This window comes from Chrysoperla carnea, chromosome 1 (genome assembly GCF_905475395.1).
Source record: "Chrysoperla carnea chromosome 1, inChrCarn1.1, whole genome shotgun sequence".
NCBI classification, from domain to species: Eukaryota; Metazoa; Arthropoda; class Insecta; order Neuroptera; family Chrysopidae; genus Chrysoperla; species Chrysoperla carnea.
Genome location: NC_058337.1, coordinates 127472002 through 127491871, shown reverse-complemented (window position 1 = coordinate 127491871; position 19870 = coordinate 127472002). Strand labels below are relative to the sequence as shown.

Below are 19870 nucleotides of genomic sequence, written 5' to 3'. Positions count from 1 at the left end.
TAAATATTATATTTATTAACAGGTTTTTTCCTTCGTATTATTTGTTTTGTTATTTTCATAATCGATTTTATACAAAATAAAATTAGGGCATGCAGGGGTACTAGAAAGTCGTTACAAAACATCGCACCGATTACAATTGGAACTAAGAAAAAGAAATCGATAATATTTTCATGAAATAAATCTTACTTTCAACATCAGACCTGTGCGCAAGAGGGGAAAGGGGTAGGTTGTAGGAGTCAAACCCTCTATTGAGAATCTTTTCACATAAATTTGAACTAGCACTATAGTCCTTTAAATTCAGCCATTTATGAAACGCATTTCCACTTACGCATTCAAATTATTGAAAACGTAAAAGTGAATAAAAGGATGCTGTTAAGATCTTGGTGAGGCTATCGAACTGGCTGGCTACGAAACAAATTTTGATGGAAAGAAGAGGAAATCCTGGAGAAGAGTTTAGACAAATTTTCAATACCGTGATTAAAATTTGCGTCGAATACGATACGGAATTGCGGAATCCAAGGATTTCGTCAAAATAGACTCAACGCTCGAATATACTGACTGATTCAGTTGAATATCAATCTGTAAACCGTACATCGACTTGTTTCTGACACATTTTTTCCCTTACTCGAAAAAGGAGTTTCTAACATAACAAAGATTTGAACCCCATCCTCCTCATTTGATTATTCATACGCACGGGCCTGATCGTAACCAATAAAAGAAAATCGTATTTTCACGTATTTATGAAAGGTGGCTAGTAAATTGAACTTAAATATTGATTAAAAAGGAGTCAAAATGTCCTGCTTCTCACCATAAAAAGACGCTTTTCACGTTTTCAAGGATTTAATATTTCAATTTTTCTCCAAGCAATGTGTTAATTTAAATTTTCAGTTAGAAAAATAAATGGGTAGTACGGATTTGAAAAAAAATAAATATTAGTACCCTCTTAGTTTCTTTTTTCACCTACACCGTTCTCAATTCTATTTCTATTTAATAAAAAACTTGGCAAAGGAGAGAAAAATAAATATAAACATATTAAAACCGTTTATGAAAATTACGATGATCAAGAATATACAAAAAAAAAACATAATTTTACTAATTTCCATTAAGCAAAATATTTATTGCAAAGCGCATTGTAAAAAAATTAAAATCAAAATGGCGCCAAGAATATATTTAAGCACCAAGTTTCTTTTTTCTCGCGCAAAATAGTGAAAAATTTCTTTGAATGTAATAAGTAACATATAGTAGACACCATTTTTTTTAATGTACAATGTGTTATTTTGTTTAGTACTAAAATGGCGTCGATTGGAAAAGCACAAAGTCTTATCTTCAATGGCACGAACCTTTTTATTTGTTTTCATGAGGAAATTATTATTTTAGAAGAAGATACCATTGTTTTATTATGTTTCTTTTAAGAGCGTGAAAATTTTTTTTTTAGAAGAAAAGTTGAGAGGGGCAAGAGAAATAGTAGTAGTTTGTAATATCTATTCTGCTGCTTTGCTTAAAATTAGTGTTTTTGTCTCTATCTATACATTTATCGTAGAGGACTCGATGATAAAGATGACATACTTGATAATGGTGTCGGTGTAACACCCGTAGTTAAATTTAATTTTTCAAGTTCTTCATCGGCTTGACTATTTCGTAACTCTTGCGTTGTATACATAAATTTGTTCCATTCGTCGTGTCGTGGATGTGCAAAATGCTGGAAAGAAAATTTTCTTTTTAGTCGCTGTATTCTATGTTTCATGATCAAAGGACACCGAAAGATAAAACATGTACTTACTTCTGCTACATCATACACCCAAATTTTACCCATATCATCACCCACAGTCACATGTAAACCACTTGGTGTCCATGATACTCTATTTAATGCTGAACATCCTTCAACTACAACGGACGCAGATGGTACTTCTGTGTCTTGATTTAAATTCCATAAATCTAAGCGACCAGCGCCATCAACAGCTGCGAATAATGCTGGATGTGTTGGAGACCATGCAACATCCAACACATAATCACCATTATCCTCAAACGAATATATTGGTTTTGTGTCCTAAAATACAAAAAAAAAGTTTATTAAAGATAATATTTTGTAAAAAAAAAGCCATATCTATAAACACAAGCCATTTATTTTGTTTTATTCAAGCAGCTAAGTGATGTTGATTATGGTAATACAGAGGTGGATTATCCATAAGATAATAGTAGGGGAGCCCTTTAAAATTTTTCAATTAAAGCGATGGGGCGAGGATTTACAGGCCTTAGAAAATGTAAAAAATCAGACCCATGGAGAACTCGAACGCATCAGATATTGAAACTGTAATACTGCCACGTACCTCTGATAACGAAAATATATTAATCTGACGGTTTGGGCGTTGGGGGGTACCTGTGCGGAAGGGTTAAACACGGAAGAAAAAAAAAGTAACTCGAGCAGGTCAGATTTTATAGGAGCCGTTAAGTGGACTCTAATGAAGCTCCCATACCTTACATAGACTGACGGTTTGGAGGAGACTCAAGCTCATTGTGGATTTTTGGGATTGCAACAAAAAAAAATCGACTTGTTTAGGTAACTCGAACGTGTCAGATTTTCGTACTGGAGATTCAATTTGATGCCCTGGTAAGGCTGACCCTTACACTTAATTATTTTTAGTGTCCTTATTTAACAACGGTAGCTCGAGCCGGAGAACTGTCCTGAACAACCAACGCAATTTTACAGGTTCCAAGAAATAAAGAACTTAAAACTAAAGAACTAAAAAAAGGTCTATATTGATAGATTTTTATTACGAAGAGTGCTAATTTTTAAAACTGTCTATGGGCGCAAAATTTCTTAATCCGCCTCTGTGGCGATGGATTAATAAACTAAGAAACCATTGATGATTGATGTGAAAGAAAGTAGATAATTTTGAGAACTGTAAAAACATGCAACTTACTTTTAAACTCCATAATTTAATAGTCCAATCGATTGATGATGTCAAGAATAAATGGGAAAAGTCAATGCCACCTTGAACAGCATTACAACTGATACCAGTAATTGGACCTTGATGTCCTTCGTACGTATCGGTAATACCAGCTTTATTACCATGCCTACATGCTGAATATGCATGACCTTCTTCACTGCCAACTACGAAATTATTTACATCGGAATGTGGGAATCCTAAACATGTCACAGCTACTGGTTTACTCTGTTTACTTTGATGCAATTCTAATGTTTCTTGTGGTACTGATAACATATCTAATGACCATGAACATAACCTGCCATCTGTCGATATACTTATCAAATTATGTGCGTTTTGTGTGCCTATCACGTTCATACAATATACAGGGTGCTGAAATTAAAGAAATATATTATAGTTCTGAAATATTATGATGAATCAATATTCTTAATTTTATTGTTAACAGATAGAGGTGAAATTTGAAGAATCTGTTGGAAGATAGAATTGATTGGACCTAGAATAAAGGAATCGATTCCTCTTGGTCAATATGCGACGGTTTTTCAATCAGAAACCTTCGTCATGCTGAGAAACACCCGGATTTGTAACATTAAAAGATTACAGAGGAGTACATATCAGCATCTTCCCAGATAGTCAGGCCGCAATTCGGCCTCTTGAGGCGTCAGGACACTGTCGATGATGGGGACCTCTGATGATTCCACTGGTAGGGCCTGTATGAAGGACGATGAAAACTTCATACATTATTTGCACCTGTAGAAACCTACAGGGCGTGATGTTTAGAATGTTTGAGCCCCAAACTTTGGATCCAACAATGCGTGGCGTCTAATTTTTATATTATCTGTTAGAAAATATTAATTAATTCTTACCGTATGTGCAATTGCTGATAACGGTGTGCGTTGTATAGGTGAACGTTTTTGTACACGATTATCCCAAAGCACAATTTGACCCGAATAAGTACCACCAAGTATTAAATTTGGATGAAATTTAGCGAATGTTGCACACATAACAGGTGATTGACAATGGAATATATACTCAGGTGTTGTTTTTTTAAATTTCGTATTCCATACCAAACATACACCATCTGGATCGTTTGGACTAATTTCATTATTATGGTAACTAGCAAGTAATAATTCAGGAAATTGTGGTGACCAATCTAATGATGTTACACAACGATTACGTGACCATCTCTCATCAAGAAATGAGCGATTTAATGAGAGTCGTTGATGTGATTTTTCATCGCTGTTTAAAGAAAATAATATAATTAAAAAAAATATTCTATTTCAATTCCTTTTGTTTAAACTTACAGATTATCTTCAGAATCAGCACCTCCAGTATAATCTGTACATACGTCAACTGACTCACAAAGTGCGCGTTCAACAATACGGCCAGCTCGATCAATAAACCGTTGGAAATCCTCTGATAAAATGATCATCTGCTTCTCTTCCTCGCTAAGTTCTCGCACTAAAGAAAAACATTTTCCGGTATTTAGGAGATTTCATAGGTGTTTTATGAATTTTTATTAAATTGTTTGACTCACCTTCTTTAACCTCCTTTTTTTCCTGTTGTTGTTCCACAGCGGTGACTGCCGGTTGTACTTCTTTGACTTGTGGTAGACCATGCTTCAATATTCCGGGTGGTAAATTGCTGGAGAATCCATCCAAATGTGGCAATGAACTGCTATCTTCGTCCTCAGCTTGCAGACCATCGTCAAAAGTCAAAACTACGGTGAATAAGCTGCAGTTTCTTAAATTCACATGCATATAAGCATATCCCAAAGTAAAAGACAAAATCACCAAGCAAATAGTTAAGACACAACTACAAATTCTACTTGAAGATGTTACAACACATTTCTATGCTTTGCCAAATGAATTTTAATATGATCCTACATATTTCCCTGAACTACGTTCCGAAACAGAGAATTTACATTGAAATATAAGTACTAATTCTAGCTATTCTACGTAAAAAAATTCGATTGTTTTAAATTTTATTAGACTTACCTGCTAGCTCCATGCACGGTTGAAGCTGTTACTAATCATTTCAAAAAATTAACACAAACATAATGCGATTATATTTGTGTATTTGACGTAAAAAAATTAAGGTTTCTGTTTCATTATAAATGAATTTTATAAATGATGACCCGCTTTTGTTGAAGGAGGATAATCAAGGATCATCGGCGCTAAATTTTTTTCCAGAGAGCATTCTTTTGAGGTCAGATTTGTAGAATACGGAAGCAATTAAGAGCCCAATAAATGCAATTTTGCCACCGTTTTCATTGACTTGTGACACGATGCATTGTCTTGATGAAGGGTCATCTATGTGTCAGGCTACGAACTTATTAGATCACCTAATAGATATTATTTAGATTTATTTTTACAAAAAATAAATGTTTTTTGTTTATTTAATTAATTTGTAGCCTCATTTTCGTTGTATAAAGTTTGCCGTTTTAACTATGTACAAAAACTAAATTGATAATTAAGACCGATTTTGTCGCTAGTGGCTTCAACTATGCAAGGAGCTATAATTAAATTGTTAAAAAATTATATTCAAACCAAATTTAAAATTTCGAACAATCGAATGATTTAAGTTCAAAACATCATCCATTAAAAATGATTTTTTGAACACATCCATTCCGGAACATAGTTTTTTCTAAACAAAAATAACGTCACGTGAATATTTACATATTTATAAATTTTCTTTCTAAATTAAAAAATATAGCATTGAAACTCGATTTTCATAATTATAAATCACATGCGCCTGAAAGAGTAAATAAAACTGATGTCTTTGATTGAAACTCAATCAGCGCATCAAACTTGGACCAAAAGGAAAAAAAAACTCTCCACCTGCGTTATAAATTTGTACGTTTGTGTGTGCATCGACACTGATCTACTTTGAATTTGAGTAGAATTTCACCAATTTTATGTGGCAAGTGAAGTAATTTTGAATGTAAACATCGAATACAAACATAAAAAAGAAGAAAGGAAGCTTTAGAGATTTTGTAACAAAATTTTCTTAAAAATATTAGCACAATAATTTCACATTGCATAATAATATTTTTCATGCAAAGCAACGAAAATTTTCCACCCAAAGTTTGCAGATACCCCAAAAAAAGAAGACAACTTGAAGCAAATTATAAAACTAATTATAAATAAAATAAAAGCAACGGCGCCGAGTTAATACCTACCTGTGAACTCGTCCTCCCATTCTAAACCCGGATTTAGATTGTACTCGTCTTGATTGGCCGAGCGGAAATGGAAAAATTATTTAAATATCAATCATAATTTAAAAATATTGTTTTTTTTTTTTTAATTAAATTTTGTACAGTTATTATTTTTTTAAAAGTTCAGTTTAAAATTTTTTATGTTCACAAATTTTTGTTGACTACTTTTCAAATTTTTAAAAGTCTATCTTTTTGTACAAAGAAGAAAAAGTCTACAAATGTGGTAAATTTGGTTTTTTTTCTCAATCTTCTTTTAGTTTAAATTTTTTTGTAACGTTACCAATATACATTAAATATATGTCTTGTACTGTGTTTATATCGTTAAGATTATGTAAGTTAATAAGCGATTTGTTTTTAGTTAAATTGAAAAGAAACGACAAATATGAATTTTAATAGGGTATTACATTACACCCATTTTTGAAAAATATCTCAATTATATTCTATAGTGCTAATAAACCATTAAAAAATATCATTTACTCAATCGATATTTTCCATAAAAATGTATTTAAATTTTACATTTTCAAATTTCTCGCGTTAATTTGAAGAAAACGCTCGATTAATTGTAATTGCTCTGTGGTCATAACGTCAGTTGGCTGCGTAAACAAATGCGTTGAAATTTATAACTTAAATTTGTTAGTTTACACAGCCGTATGACGGAATAACATGGCAACTCCATGATGTTAAAACACAGATTAGAAAAATAGAATTGTAAAATTTATTTGGTATTTTATAAACGAAAACTAACATTTTCGGATTGCTTTTTATCTTTATTCATGGCAAAATATTGCAAAATTCTTTTTATTATTTAGAAAAATATTAGCATTTGAATTTAATTAAAAATTGTCTAAAAATACAAAATAACTCAAAAACTATTGATTTTAAAGAGCAAATTGGCGTCAATTTTATATTGAACCAATTAAGTTTCCAATACTAATAATAATAATACAAAAGAAGCGTACCGCAAATGGGTCCCCCCAGCAACTAGACCAAAGGGGCCTCTGTGCCTTTCTTGGGAACAATGTGCCACCTGAAGGCGAGACGACTACGGGTAAAATATGCTGTTTTAAGCAGATGAAGTTATAGGATTCTGCCTAGACAGAAATCCCATAGCTTCTCCACCGAGATTGCTTCCATGTTTGATGTATCCAAGATTTCGGATCCATATAACTTGGACACATTCGAGGGTTTGCAGGTTCAAATAACAGGCATGGAAGTTTCATCGTCCTCCATACAGGCCATACAAGTGGAATCATCAAAGATCCCAATGTTGTGAAGGTTGTGGTTTAATCGACAGTGTCCTGTCAAGAGTCTCACCACCGTTATTAACTGTGTTCTTGTGAGTTTCAACTGAGCACAGTTGAATGGCCTTGCTGCAGTTATACAATCTGTTGCAAGCTTTATGTTCCAATATTCAAAGTAAGAGTTTTTATATTTTAACAGTTGTGAGAGTTTTTCTCATCACTTCAGTTTAGTCGGTAAAAAAACCGCAATTCCGATGGATTCGTTATATTTCGACTATCTCCGTAGTTTTCAAATTAGAAATTATAGATACATTTTCAGATACACTGTATTTTCAATGACAGAATTCAGGTAAATAAAATGTAATTATTATTATAAGTGATTTTGGAAAAATTTTCCAAAGTTTAAAAAATTGTGTGTCGTTTCTTTTCAAATAACTTAGCACAATATTAGTATGAACAATATTTACTAAGCGATATTAATAAATTTTTACAGTTAGGTTTTTTAAATAAAGTTGGTTAATTATTTAAAAAATAATAAAAACATAAAATAAACAACAATAACAAAAAAAAAAACTAATAATAAATAATGGACAAAAAAACAAAGGTAAATGTGCAAAAAACAAGCAGCGAAATAAAAAAATTGCCAAAACAAAAAATAAAATAAAGCAACTTAACGAAAATAAATGTGCTAACATAACAGGTGGAGAGTTTCAAAATAATCAAAACAAATATAAATAAATATCTCCAAAACTTAAATATATAATAACGGGGGGTTGGTTGAAGGGGGTAGGGGTATATATACTTAAAATAAAATACCGCTTCGTATATTTTGTAGGGAGAGTTTTACATAGAAATATGAAAAATAGAGAAAAAATGAAATGATGATTATGTCTAGCAAAGATGAAAATAAATAAGAGATAGATATAAAAGAGTAGATTTCATTATATGTATACCACATGTGAAAATCCAAAACTTACCGTAATAGTCTGTCGCATGAGCTAATGGATACGGAACAAAAGGACAAAATAATATTAACAAATTTTGATAAAATACAAATTATAGTAAAAAAAAATTAACCCAAAATAAAAATGAAAAAAAAAAAAATCTACGAAAAATTAACTTGAGGTGATGAAACGCTTTATTTTTTGCCTTGTCAGCGAACGGATGTTACATGTGTAAAAATAATCATTGTTTAAAAACATTTTTTGTTGAACCTGCCAATAACAAAATATATCTGCTGAATATGGTTATCAAGAGACCTTTTCATCGATATGCATTTGTTTCGGACAGTTGTCAAAAAACTATTCAACCTAAGAAAGTTAAATATATTTTATCTTTTTCAAGCAGCGCTTTTTGACAAGGATAGAAGATATGAGATATGTCTTTACTTGATTCAAAACAGTCCGAAACAAAAAAAAATCATTTTGTAAATGAAAAGCCCTATTGTGGGTTAGTTGAATATGAATTTATTTAGCCAGTACTGTCAAAATCAAATATCAGACGCTTATTTTTAGATGGCAGCACGATCTAACCTAAGCAAGTGACTTAATTTGGCGCTCAAACTCAGCGTAAAGCGCCAGCATGAAAATAGATCGTCAGTTTTACAGTATGTAGAAGAAGCTTAAAAATTACACAAACATACTTACGTTGCAATGCTCAAGGAAAATATTTAATAAACTCTTTTTTTAAGTTTTTTTGCAATTTCAATATAATAGTAATAGAAATTAAGGCAACCTACGACGAGATTTTTGGAAACAACTAAGATTTGTCGGAAAAAACTGATTTTAAAAGAGCTATCTCACAAATTTTTCATTATTTATGATTATAATTGGTAAATGTAAGAAAACTAAAAATATCCAAATCAGCGTAGTCATAAAATTTTGAAAAACGAATTTTCAATCACATATCATGAGTACTCGCGAAAATAGAAAAAACTCGACAGGTTCTTCAGATCGCTTCGGCATATAAGAGACGTTTTTAATGAAAAATCGGTCCATCAAAACTTTTTGAGCGTATTAACTAAATAAAGAAAATAAAAAATAGCAACTCCATCAAAAAATGTTTTTAAATATGAAATTTTTACATTTTGATTGAATTATTATGTCATTATTATTCTGTTTATGTACAAATAATCCCAAAATAAGGCAATGACGACATTTCCTATGATATGAATCATAATAATATTATAATAACGACCCCAAATATGGACAATTGATAAATTTTTATTGTATAGAGGAAACCAACATATTTTTCTTTTAAAATTAAATTTTATTTGTAATGAGATTCTAAAACACATAAGGTATCTTTACTAAAAACTAATTTTTCATTTTTTCGGATTTTGTCTCAAAGCACACAGCTTGAATTTATTCGATACCCTATATGTAGTAAAAATTAATCCTTTAACTGCTTTAGGAATTATTTCTAAAATAATGATTGTTTTGTATACAGCACGAAAAGATAAAAAATAAAGTAAAACCTTAAAGTTTTCGATTTGCATTTGTTGATGAACCTGTTGGCGGTTTTTGAAAGAGTTAACACAACAACGTCATTTTCAGTCAAATGAAATAGATTGAATATAGTTGAAGAACCTAGGCAACCATATAAAAACCGCAAGCATAGTTTGGCTGAAAAGCGGAAACTCAAACGGTTTGTATTAACTCTCCCTGAAAGAACTTTTGTAATATATCAAACTTGACTGGACCCCTATTTAATCGAGGTAATAAAAACCGAAAAATGAAGGTCGGAATTTCATAATACAATTCCGATTTATAAGGGTTCGGGCGAAAACTATTCGTATGGAAGGTATAGATAAAAGTAAATTTAAAGACCGGACATTCTGACCAAACTGATTTTTTTCTACACCCTCATACGAACATTTTGTGCCCCGTCCCGTAAAAAACGGAGTTGCGCTATTATATTCCGATCTCAAATACCTTAATTCCTGAACTAATTGCGATTAAAGTTAGATAATTCATATACTACGTGTCTCAAGCCTCTGACACCCAGAAAGCTATCTAACTATTTTCCCGCATGGGCTATAGTACAGATACCACAGGCTACCCTTTTGGTGTACTTTACTACAGTCCAGTGCGTACAGGTAGAAGGTTTTCTGATTGTCAGAGTCTTTAATAATAAGTGTTCTAGTTTCTAGTGCTAAGTGGTTGAAAAGTGATTATTTTTATTTTTCCACAATCTACACAACTTGGACATTCTTATTTTTAGTTAAGTTCAGATTCCAGAGATTTACCTTCCATAGTTTCTTTTTTTTATTCATACCATTCCAATGTTTTCCATTTATAAATAATTTACAATATTTACACTACAGCGAAATATTAGAAAATGAACGGAATTTTTTAACGTTAAGTTGGAAGTTTTCTCCAACACAGGATAATTCTTAAATTTTAAAAATATGAAAGTTAATATACATCCCTTTAATTCAAAATGTTATGAATATAAAAAATGAACTTGCAGTAATAATTTTCATGATCTTAAAAATTCTTTTCCGGAAACGGATTTAGCCTAAATATTCCATAATAAATGTGCAGCTAAAGAATTAATTCTGAATATCTTCCTAAACAATTCATCTAAACAAATAAATATTTGCAATTTTTTTAAAAGTGTGTAAAATGCAAGTGTTTTGTTTATTGTTTCTTGAAATGTACAAAAAATTTGAGCCAAGTGGTGTGAAACATAAAAATGTGACGAACGAACTTTGAAAAACGCACCACAAAACATTAATTGTTATTATTTTCAACATTTTTCTTAAATTAAACAAGTAAAAAATACTAAAAGTACACAGCACACAATATAGTTTTTTTATAAACAATAAACAAGTAAATATATGTATATATGTAATATATATATAAATGGTGATAATTGTATTAATATGATAAAAACCCACCTTTACGGGGCCGCCACCAATCTTCCAAATAGCCTTTGAGAGGAGAAGAAGTTGTAGATGATCCTTGTTAGATGGGCGCAGCATTGCACATAAGCACAAACTCTCTACTCAAACTCTGATTCTAACCCTAATTTTTTTTTATCTAATTTATCGCTAACATTATTATATATTGATTCTTTCAATATTGTATTAACCTGGTGTTTTTTTTACAATTTTGGCAATTATTTTTTTTGTAATTTTTGTTTTTCTTTATTGGTTTATTTTAAAAAGCTTGGATAATTGTTTTTCTTTAACATAGTGTGAAATTCTATTCTAAATGTATGATAAAAAAAATTGGAGGGGTTACATTCAACTATTCCGCTAATGGTGAAAAGTAGAAAGTTGTTGGTTTTAATTTTGATAGCATTCACAGTAATATTTCGATCTTTATTAATTTTATTATCGATATTGTCCAAAAATCGATTTATAGAACTTGTCCAGTTTTATTTTATACTTGAAATAATGTCTTTGGTTCGTTTTAACTAAAATATTGCCCTCGAAAAGACCAGAAAATCATTCAATTTACATAATTTATTTAGGTCAAAAGAAGCTCCTTAAAGTAATTTAACTTTATTTTATTTCCGTTTATGACAAGAACTACGAAGAAGTATTTCTGCCGACAAAATATAATATCTAATATGTCTAAAAAATGTTTACCGAAACCACAAAATAATTTTTATTTTCGTCAATAACGAGTGTTTTACGAAAATTCGCATTTTTTTCCCAAAAATAAATTATCCGCCAGAACGGGTTCAGTTTTTTTAGCATAAAATAACACTAACCGCCATTTTAGTGGCGATTTTGTCAACCAAACTCACTCATTATCTTTTTTCAGTTGAACTCAATCTCTTTTAATTTTTCCCGAGTACACGAATTTCCAATTTCGAAATATTACTGTTGATTATTAATTAATAAAATGTTATGCAACATAGAACTTTGTTAATAATTATTTTTTATGTAGCTAGATGAAAGTAACCTCACATTTATGTAAATAACATTTTTGACATTTTGTATAAAAAATATGCCATCTTGTAGATTTTAACTAAATTATAAATAATGTTAGTGCAGTCAAAGATGTATAAGATTAAGAGAAATGAAATATACCGCTCATTTTTTGCTAAAATCTGATGGAAATGTGTTTCTTAGGTGTCAAATATCATTCGTAAACCATGAGCTATTTGCGAAAATGGACTTATAAAATTAATAAATAGGGAACTTGTATTACGTATATGTTATACAATTTTATACAAGATTGTGTTTTTCATGACTGGGTGTTTGTTATATAATCGAAAAACTCTTATACATGTATAACATATATGTAATACAAGTTGCCTATTTATTAATTTTATAAGTCAATTTTTACAAAGAACGTTTCATATAATTAACAATTTAACTAAGAAACAAATTCCACCAGTTTTTAGCAAATAAGTGAGCGGTTTAATTCATTTTCTTTAATCTGTTACATCATTGGACTGTACTATCTGTTATCTATGAAACAAAAATGATTTTGTGAAAAATGTTATTTACATTGTTAATGTTAAAAAAATGATGATAAAAATTTAAATTATCTTTTGGAATTGATTTTAAAACTAACCTGGTATAGAATGGACTAATTAATTAATATTGTATAAGAGACAAGTAAATAAAAATATATGTTACTCACACTTTTTAGTGAATGAATATCCACCATCTTTAGAACACAGAGGGAGAGCAGCATTTAAAACACAAGAAAAAACAGAAAGAAGGTATTTGTTTATAAAAAACGAGATAATAATTTCCATTCTAAACCAGGCTATTTATAAAAAATAAAGGTGTTTTCTTAAAAAAACTAATTTTTGAATCTATTTGCTTAAAAGATGGTGTGAGTTTTTTACTACATCTACATAAAATAAAAAAAAATGTCTACTTTGTTTATATGAAGCGTAAAATTATTATTCGATAAGGACCGTTTCCATGATTTTCCACATTTATAACGTCATTCAACAGTCTGGTTGATAAATACCGCGCATGAGCATAATATTCAAGTCCAGTTTATTAGTTGTAGCTAGATACTAATAGCCGTGAAGATAGTTAGGACGGTTTCGGGTAACCTCAACTGTAACTTTGGCAAATCAATTCATTCCTGCCATCGTTTCGGGCGTAAATTATGCATTTGCACATGGTATAGCATCCCTTGAAATTCAATGAAAATCGAGATCTTTGACATGGAATATCTCATAGAGACATTTGCTTAGAATGACAAAAATATTTCCCCAAATTTTGGCAAAATTTGACTGAAAGTATTTCTCCGTATATAGTTTTCAGGGATCCTTTGAATGTATTAATTTGCTCTCTGAATATGCACTGAAATGAGGCTTTTTTGTAATAATTCAATAATTTTAAGTTGTATATTGGTATATACTTTCTGGCGAAAATTAGCATTTTTCCTTAAAGTAAGTTTAACTTAAGCAACAAAATACGAAAAAAAGAGATTGCCTCCATTGCCTTTGATTTTATAATAACAATGAAGTTTTTCCACCATTTTTATATATTCGTCTATAACAGAAGCCTCCAACTTTATTGTTTTATAAACTTTAGTTTAATTAAAACCCTCCACGTCATGACATGGAGGATTGATGACTAGAAATTTGACGGTAATAAGTTTGGAAAAATTGGGAGATTATAATTTTGAGTGAATAAACACTAAGACGTGATCGAAATAAGACGTCGATTTGAAAAAAATAATTTCTACACTTCACATAAACATAAAACTAAAAAGTTACCTTAAATGTTTTTGAAAAAAAAAAAAAAAAAAAAAAACAAATTAAAAAATTTACATTGAGCAAAACAAAAAACAGAAAAAAAACTTTTTTCGTATTATAAACATAAAAATGCTCTAGCATGCTTTTTTAAAATCATGCGCAACAAAACAAAATTTTGCTAGTCAACAGAAAAATGTGAACCAAAAAACAATATACACAAAAAGCATCTAAAAATGCTTTTGAAATAAAAAAAAAAAAAACGAAAGCCCAAATAAGGCGTAATACTTATGAATGAATTAAAAAAAATATGTAAGTTTCCTCAAAGGTATATATTGAAATTTCTAAACAAGAAAAAATTCATTTAAGTTCAATGACTTGAAATTAATCGTTTTATAAAATCAATGAAAAACGTATCATTAAAAAAAATCTGAATTTATTAATGACAATTATCTATTTTAAATAAAAAGTTTGTTTGCTATATCTTGAGTGGATTTATTGTCAATAACGGGACAAATTGTTAATGATGTAACTATTGTTATTTGTTTGTATGCATTTGCAATTTATTAAAATTACATCGTTAATTTTTAATAAAATATATTTTAAAGACAAAATTTGAATTTTTAATTTGTAATCCAACATGCAAAGTATTTCTTTTCGACCATAACGTTTATTCAAAAATTTAAATAATCGGATTATACAAGTATCTGATAATTTATAATTGATCTAATTCATGTAATGTTGCCCAATTAATAATAAACGAAACAAGTGAAAACAAACAATTGATTGAGGTAGTTGTTGTACTGCCATGTATGGACAGTGTTGATTGTTGGTTTTGTTGGTGTTTTTTTTTTACGCTACGTAAGTAAAAAAAAGATAGCCAATCTTAGATTGCCCGTGCATACATACATGTAACACACACATAATTGGTATTCCCATATAACACGTACTACATAATTTGCGCCCTCACGGGTTAACAGTGATCTTTACGAAAAAATGTTTTAAACAAAAGTTGTTTATTTTTATATAAGGAACATGTTTTACATTTAAACTTTCTATTTCTCACGGTTTAGAAGATGGGTCCTACTGACTCAAGACCCAATTGATCCATGTTGCTCATTTACGAACTCGATCTCAGTTTGTACGTTCTAAGCACGCTATATAATTTCAGCTTGATATCTCTTTTCGTTTTTGAGTTATTGTGTTTACAGACGGGCAGATCGACGGACAACCGGAAATGGACTAATTAAGTAATTTTACGAGCACCTAGTTTGCGAATATAATTAAAGGTATAAAGACCATAAGTAAGTTGTACCAACACAATATATCTGTCAAAGATTGTAGACGACATACTCAAGATATAACAAACAAACTATAATCTAATAACAATATAAAACAAATTTTCACATGCTCTCTTTTATGAAATTTAAAAATAAATGAATTTTTTTCTTCGTCTAATACATATTAAATTTTATAAAAATAATATAGGTCTCTCTAAATTTCTACAAAAAAAAAGACAAGTAGATTTAAGAAGGGGTGTGTGGTTGATTGTGTGCTTAAAAAATAATAAATTTAATTTAAATAAATCTACACACATCATGGGAATTTTTAGCGGTAATTATAAAAATTTTTACAGTCTGATGATTTTATATAAAAAATTATAATATATTATAATTCATGAAATATATGAACCAAACAAATTGATTTTAATATATTACCTAATAAAATACCTAAACATCCCTATTAATATATACAGGGTGAACCATTTTAATCGATAAGTTCTATTACTGATAAGAGATCTATAAATCATATTACTGATAAGAGATAGAAGAACCCCTCTATCTAGAGATAGAAGAAAATTTTCAGAATTGATTTAGACTTAGTCCAACTTCATATAAAAAAAATCAAGCATTTTATTTAAAATTGCCTTGGTGCTCGTACATCCTTACGATACTGAAACCTAAAAGTGTATTGTTACCACCAAAAACAGTAATATTTAAAAACAAATTAATCATACACTTTTTCATGGAACCACCCTTCGGCAAAAATTCAATACGAAAATAGAGAAATTTTGCTATTTAAAGTAAAATAGTTTATCGAAGGCAATAAAATGTTCCCAACAAAATTTTTTAGTTTCTTATAAACATCACAGATTTTAATTAAAGTTTCTCTTTATCTCTATCTATAATCACCCTAGGAGCTCAAAATTTTTTGTATTTTAGTTACCCTGAAAGTTTTTTTTTAACTTATCAATTAAAATGATTTACCCTGTATTTCTTTATTTACAGGATGTCCCACACATAAAATTGACACATATTGTTCGAAGCAATGATTATTGATAATGTGTGTGTGATATCCTGTACTAAATTTATTGAATCATTTTTATTTTTCATTAATTATTATTTAAAACTCACCGTCTCGATCGGGACCAGTATGTAAGGTTTGAGTTTGTTTCGTATAGACCACAACATCACGCGGTGGAATATCTGTTACTTGTACTGCGACTACGGATAATTGTGGTTTTCGTTTTGTTGTACTACCACTAAAAATTTAATAAAATAATTTATGGTACCTATATTTATATGATTTAAAAAATACTTCATTTGTTTTTAACCAAAGAGGTATAAGATAGAGAAGAAGGTCGCGTATGCAGGCACAAATGCCATCTGATATTTGTGTCCTGTAAATACTACTGTATTTACAACAGAATTAGTACATGTTATTACGATATTATTACACAGAAAAAGAGTGGCGCAGTAAAAGAGTGCGGGGTCCATAATACAGATGTCCGTAGAAACTCGTATATTCTTCTTTAACATTGCCAGTAATGGGACCCTTCCTTCTCCTCTATCTTATACTCTTTGATTTTAACTAAATTAACTGTTAACATAAATAACCGCAGAAACTAGTTAATTACGACGGTTTAATTTATAGGCATGGGTCATATTCAATTTTTCTTAGCCCCATGTATCTTATTTTTAATGAAAATATGCGATGACATAAAATTTCAATCTAATCAACTATGTCAAATTTAAATTGAGCCAAAATTTTTCCTAAATTTGATGTACTTGGCTTAAGGGCTTGCATGAGAAATTTATCCAAAGGAATTGAACAAATTTTTGACTCAATGATGTTAATATGATTTTAAAATTCTGTAAAAAATTTTTAGCACACTTTGCCTGATATTTTGCTTAAAATCGCCCGCATTTAAGTTTAAAGGTGGACAAAATAGAAAGATTTTAATAAAAATAAAATTTGGCAGCTATTTTATAAACAAACCAATCTTTAATGTTACTTATACGAAAACGAATCACTTCTGGTCGGAATCAGAATGTGAAAATAAGGCCATAGCGACTTCGACGCAGCAAGGCCCATTTATTAATAAGAAATACTAAGATATATTATTCAATGACATATTTTTTATTTTAGAGAGGTTGTAAAATTATAAGGGTCATTTTTTTCCATTTTTCTCACTACACGACTGAAAAGTGAAGTTGGTTTTTGAAATTCTTTAGATGTTCGCAAATATGAACGTTTAAGATTCCTGGTTAAATAACGAGGGAGATACTTTAAACGTGACTTCACTGTTGAGTATCGCTATAGAGATTAGATATAAAACTCTGTTTTACAAGAAAGAGACGGGCAACAATCTTTGAATGCTTATAACATGTTCCTTTTTTAGTCAATTTTAATTTAACTCTCAAATTTTGTTGTGGTATCGAGTCTGCTTTTAATTTTTATGGGTAATGTATCAAATTCGATTTAAGTAATAATTCAAAATAAAATCAAACCTTGATGAATTAATTAGACTAGATGGTTGCAAACTTGTATCAGGTGTATGATTGATACTATGATCTGGTGTTAATGAATTCATACTAGAAAGACTAGATAGTACATCTGATACAGGTGCAACACCCAGTGCTGATAACATTTCATCAATTTGTCGACGATTATCACGATCAACGCCGACACCAGTATTCGCTCGTAACGCTGCTTCTTCCACATCTTTTAGTTCTTTTTCGCGACGTCTCCGATCTTTTTCTTCACGCAGCGCTTGTAATTTCGCCTTTTTACGTTCTAATTCGGCTCGACGATCCGACATTTTGAATTACTGTAAACACAAAAAAATCAGTTTTTTACTTAAATTTTTAGTCATTTTCATGATTCTTAGGCTCAATTTGTTATAGTTTTAAAGTGAAGCAAAAATCGTACGATTTTTAGGATCTCGTACAAAAAATATGTCATGTTACCCATACTTTCTAAATCAGTGGCACAGACGAAAAATTAGTTTAAAGTAAAAGATTTGTTATTTAGCTAACTAGAAAGCTTTCTCTGTCAAATAAAGCAACGACTATTCCAATCGGTTAACTTATCTCAAACAAATCGACGATACGAATTAAAAATCTTGTTGTTTTTGAGAGTAAGGACATTAAACCTTTAAAATTTTTAGAATCGGGCTAACAGTTTTAATGAGTGCTTAAATACAGGGCGTTCCAAAACTATCACACAAGAAGAGGATCAACATTCTAAAGACAAAGTTCTTTTGCAGTTTTTGAATCCGATGAACAATAAACGAGATAGGGTCGCCCATTATCGATAGTAATATTGAGAATCGTTAAGATTTATACACCTATTGTTTTGTAAGCTTTATAATAATTTTGATATTGTTTTTCTTTAATTTCAAAAAACATCTTTTTTTTTAAATCAAAATTTTCGCTTTAATGAGGAATATTCTCTAAATATTTCACATTTTTAATAGCTGCCTTGAACAAATCCCTGTTATCCTGACTTATGAACCATCTGTTAGCGATGATTTATTTTCTCACATGCCATATTGCTCAAAAATGATTTTTTTTTTTGCAAATTGTCGATAAATTTGCTCGTGTAAATTAGAACAAACTATTAACGGTAAACAAAGACATTCTACTCGACAAAAAAATTCCAAGATATGCTATTTATCTACAATATGGGCAAATTCCAATAATCTTACCGGCTTAAAAAATTTAATTAAAAAACTTTTAATTCATTTCAAAACCACTAAACTTGTTATTTCCATTCAAGAAAACACAGTATTATCTTAAATTGGAATTGCAAAAGTATGTCGTCGTACTTTCAATTCATATCAACGACTTTCAATCAATGCAGGGAAAACAAAACCGTAAAGTTGTTCCAAATCGATAAAAGCATGAAGTAATAAAACTCATGAAATAGGAAAATTCTATCAAATTATTAAAACTTTGTATGCATTTAAATGCATGTATTATACAAAATATTGGTAATGAAACATCGATTTTTATGTCTAATATCTCCCCTCTTTTGACATTAAAAATGCACGCGCATTGAAGTATGACTCAACCGGTCTCAAAAATCGAATAGATTAATCATAAATAAAAGGTAAAAAAAATCTAGCTCTGTAAAAAAAATCATTAAAACAGCATAATATGATTTTATGAACGACAGGTGCCTATAACTTTTTTTTTGGAGTTCCAGTAGCTCTCAACGTTGTCGGAAATTTGTATATTATTGTATGAAAACAAATATAAATTTAATGAATGAATACCTGTTAATTAAACTATTTTTAATAACTAATTATTTGTATAGCTGAAGTAACACTTCACTAAATTTAATAAATTTATACAAAGTTATCAACATGTCAATTGCACCCACAACGCCCGACAATCACCATTTTATTTCTAATGACGTAACGTTGTTCTTTTTAGTATGATGTTCTCATCAGTTCTCATTTGATGTATATACGGAGTTATTCCTCTTTATTCATATATTATACAGTG

At 29.9% G+C, this 19870-nt stretch overlaps 1 protein-coding gene across 2 annotated transcripts; it reads right to left on the bottom strand.

Moving 5' to 3' along the window:
* Positions 1-25: 25 nt before the first annotated feature.
* Positions 26-19776, bottom strand: LOC123290958 (cytoplasmic dynein 1 intermediate chain). 2 transcript variants are annotated; one of them, XM_044871349.1, is made up of 13 exons: positions 19639-19776; positions 17870-18189; positions 16493-16620; positions 13004-13030; positions 11302-11334; positions 8378-8398; positions 6124-6171; positions 4480-4635; positions 4247-4403; positions 3809-4181; positions 2922-3317; positions 1781-2047; positions 26-1699 (listed from the first exon to the last, which is right to left on the bottom strand). In XM_044871349.1, the coding sequence occupies exons 2-13, from the start codon at positions 18178-18180 to the stop codon at positions 1532-1534; spliced, it is 2085 nt and encodes a 694-aa protein (XP_044727284.1). In that variant the 5' UTR covers positions 18181-18189; positions 19639-19776; the 3' UTR covers positions 26-1531. The 2 variants fall into 2 exon arrangements, with proteins under 2 accessions (XP_044727284.1, XP_044727285.1); XM_044871350.1 differs by lacking the exons at positions 6124-6171; positions 8378-8398; positions 11302-11334; positions 13004-13030.
* Positions 19777-19870: the final 94 nt, after the last annotated feature.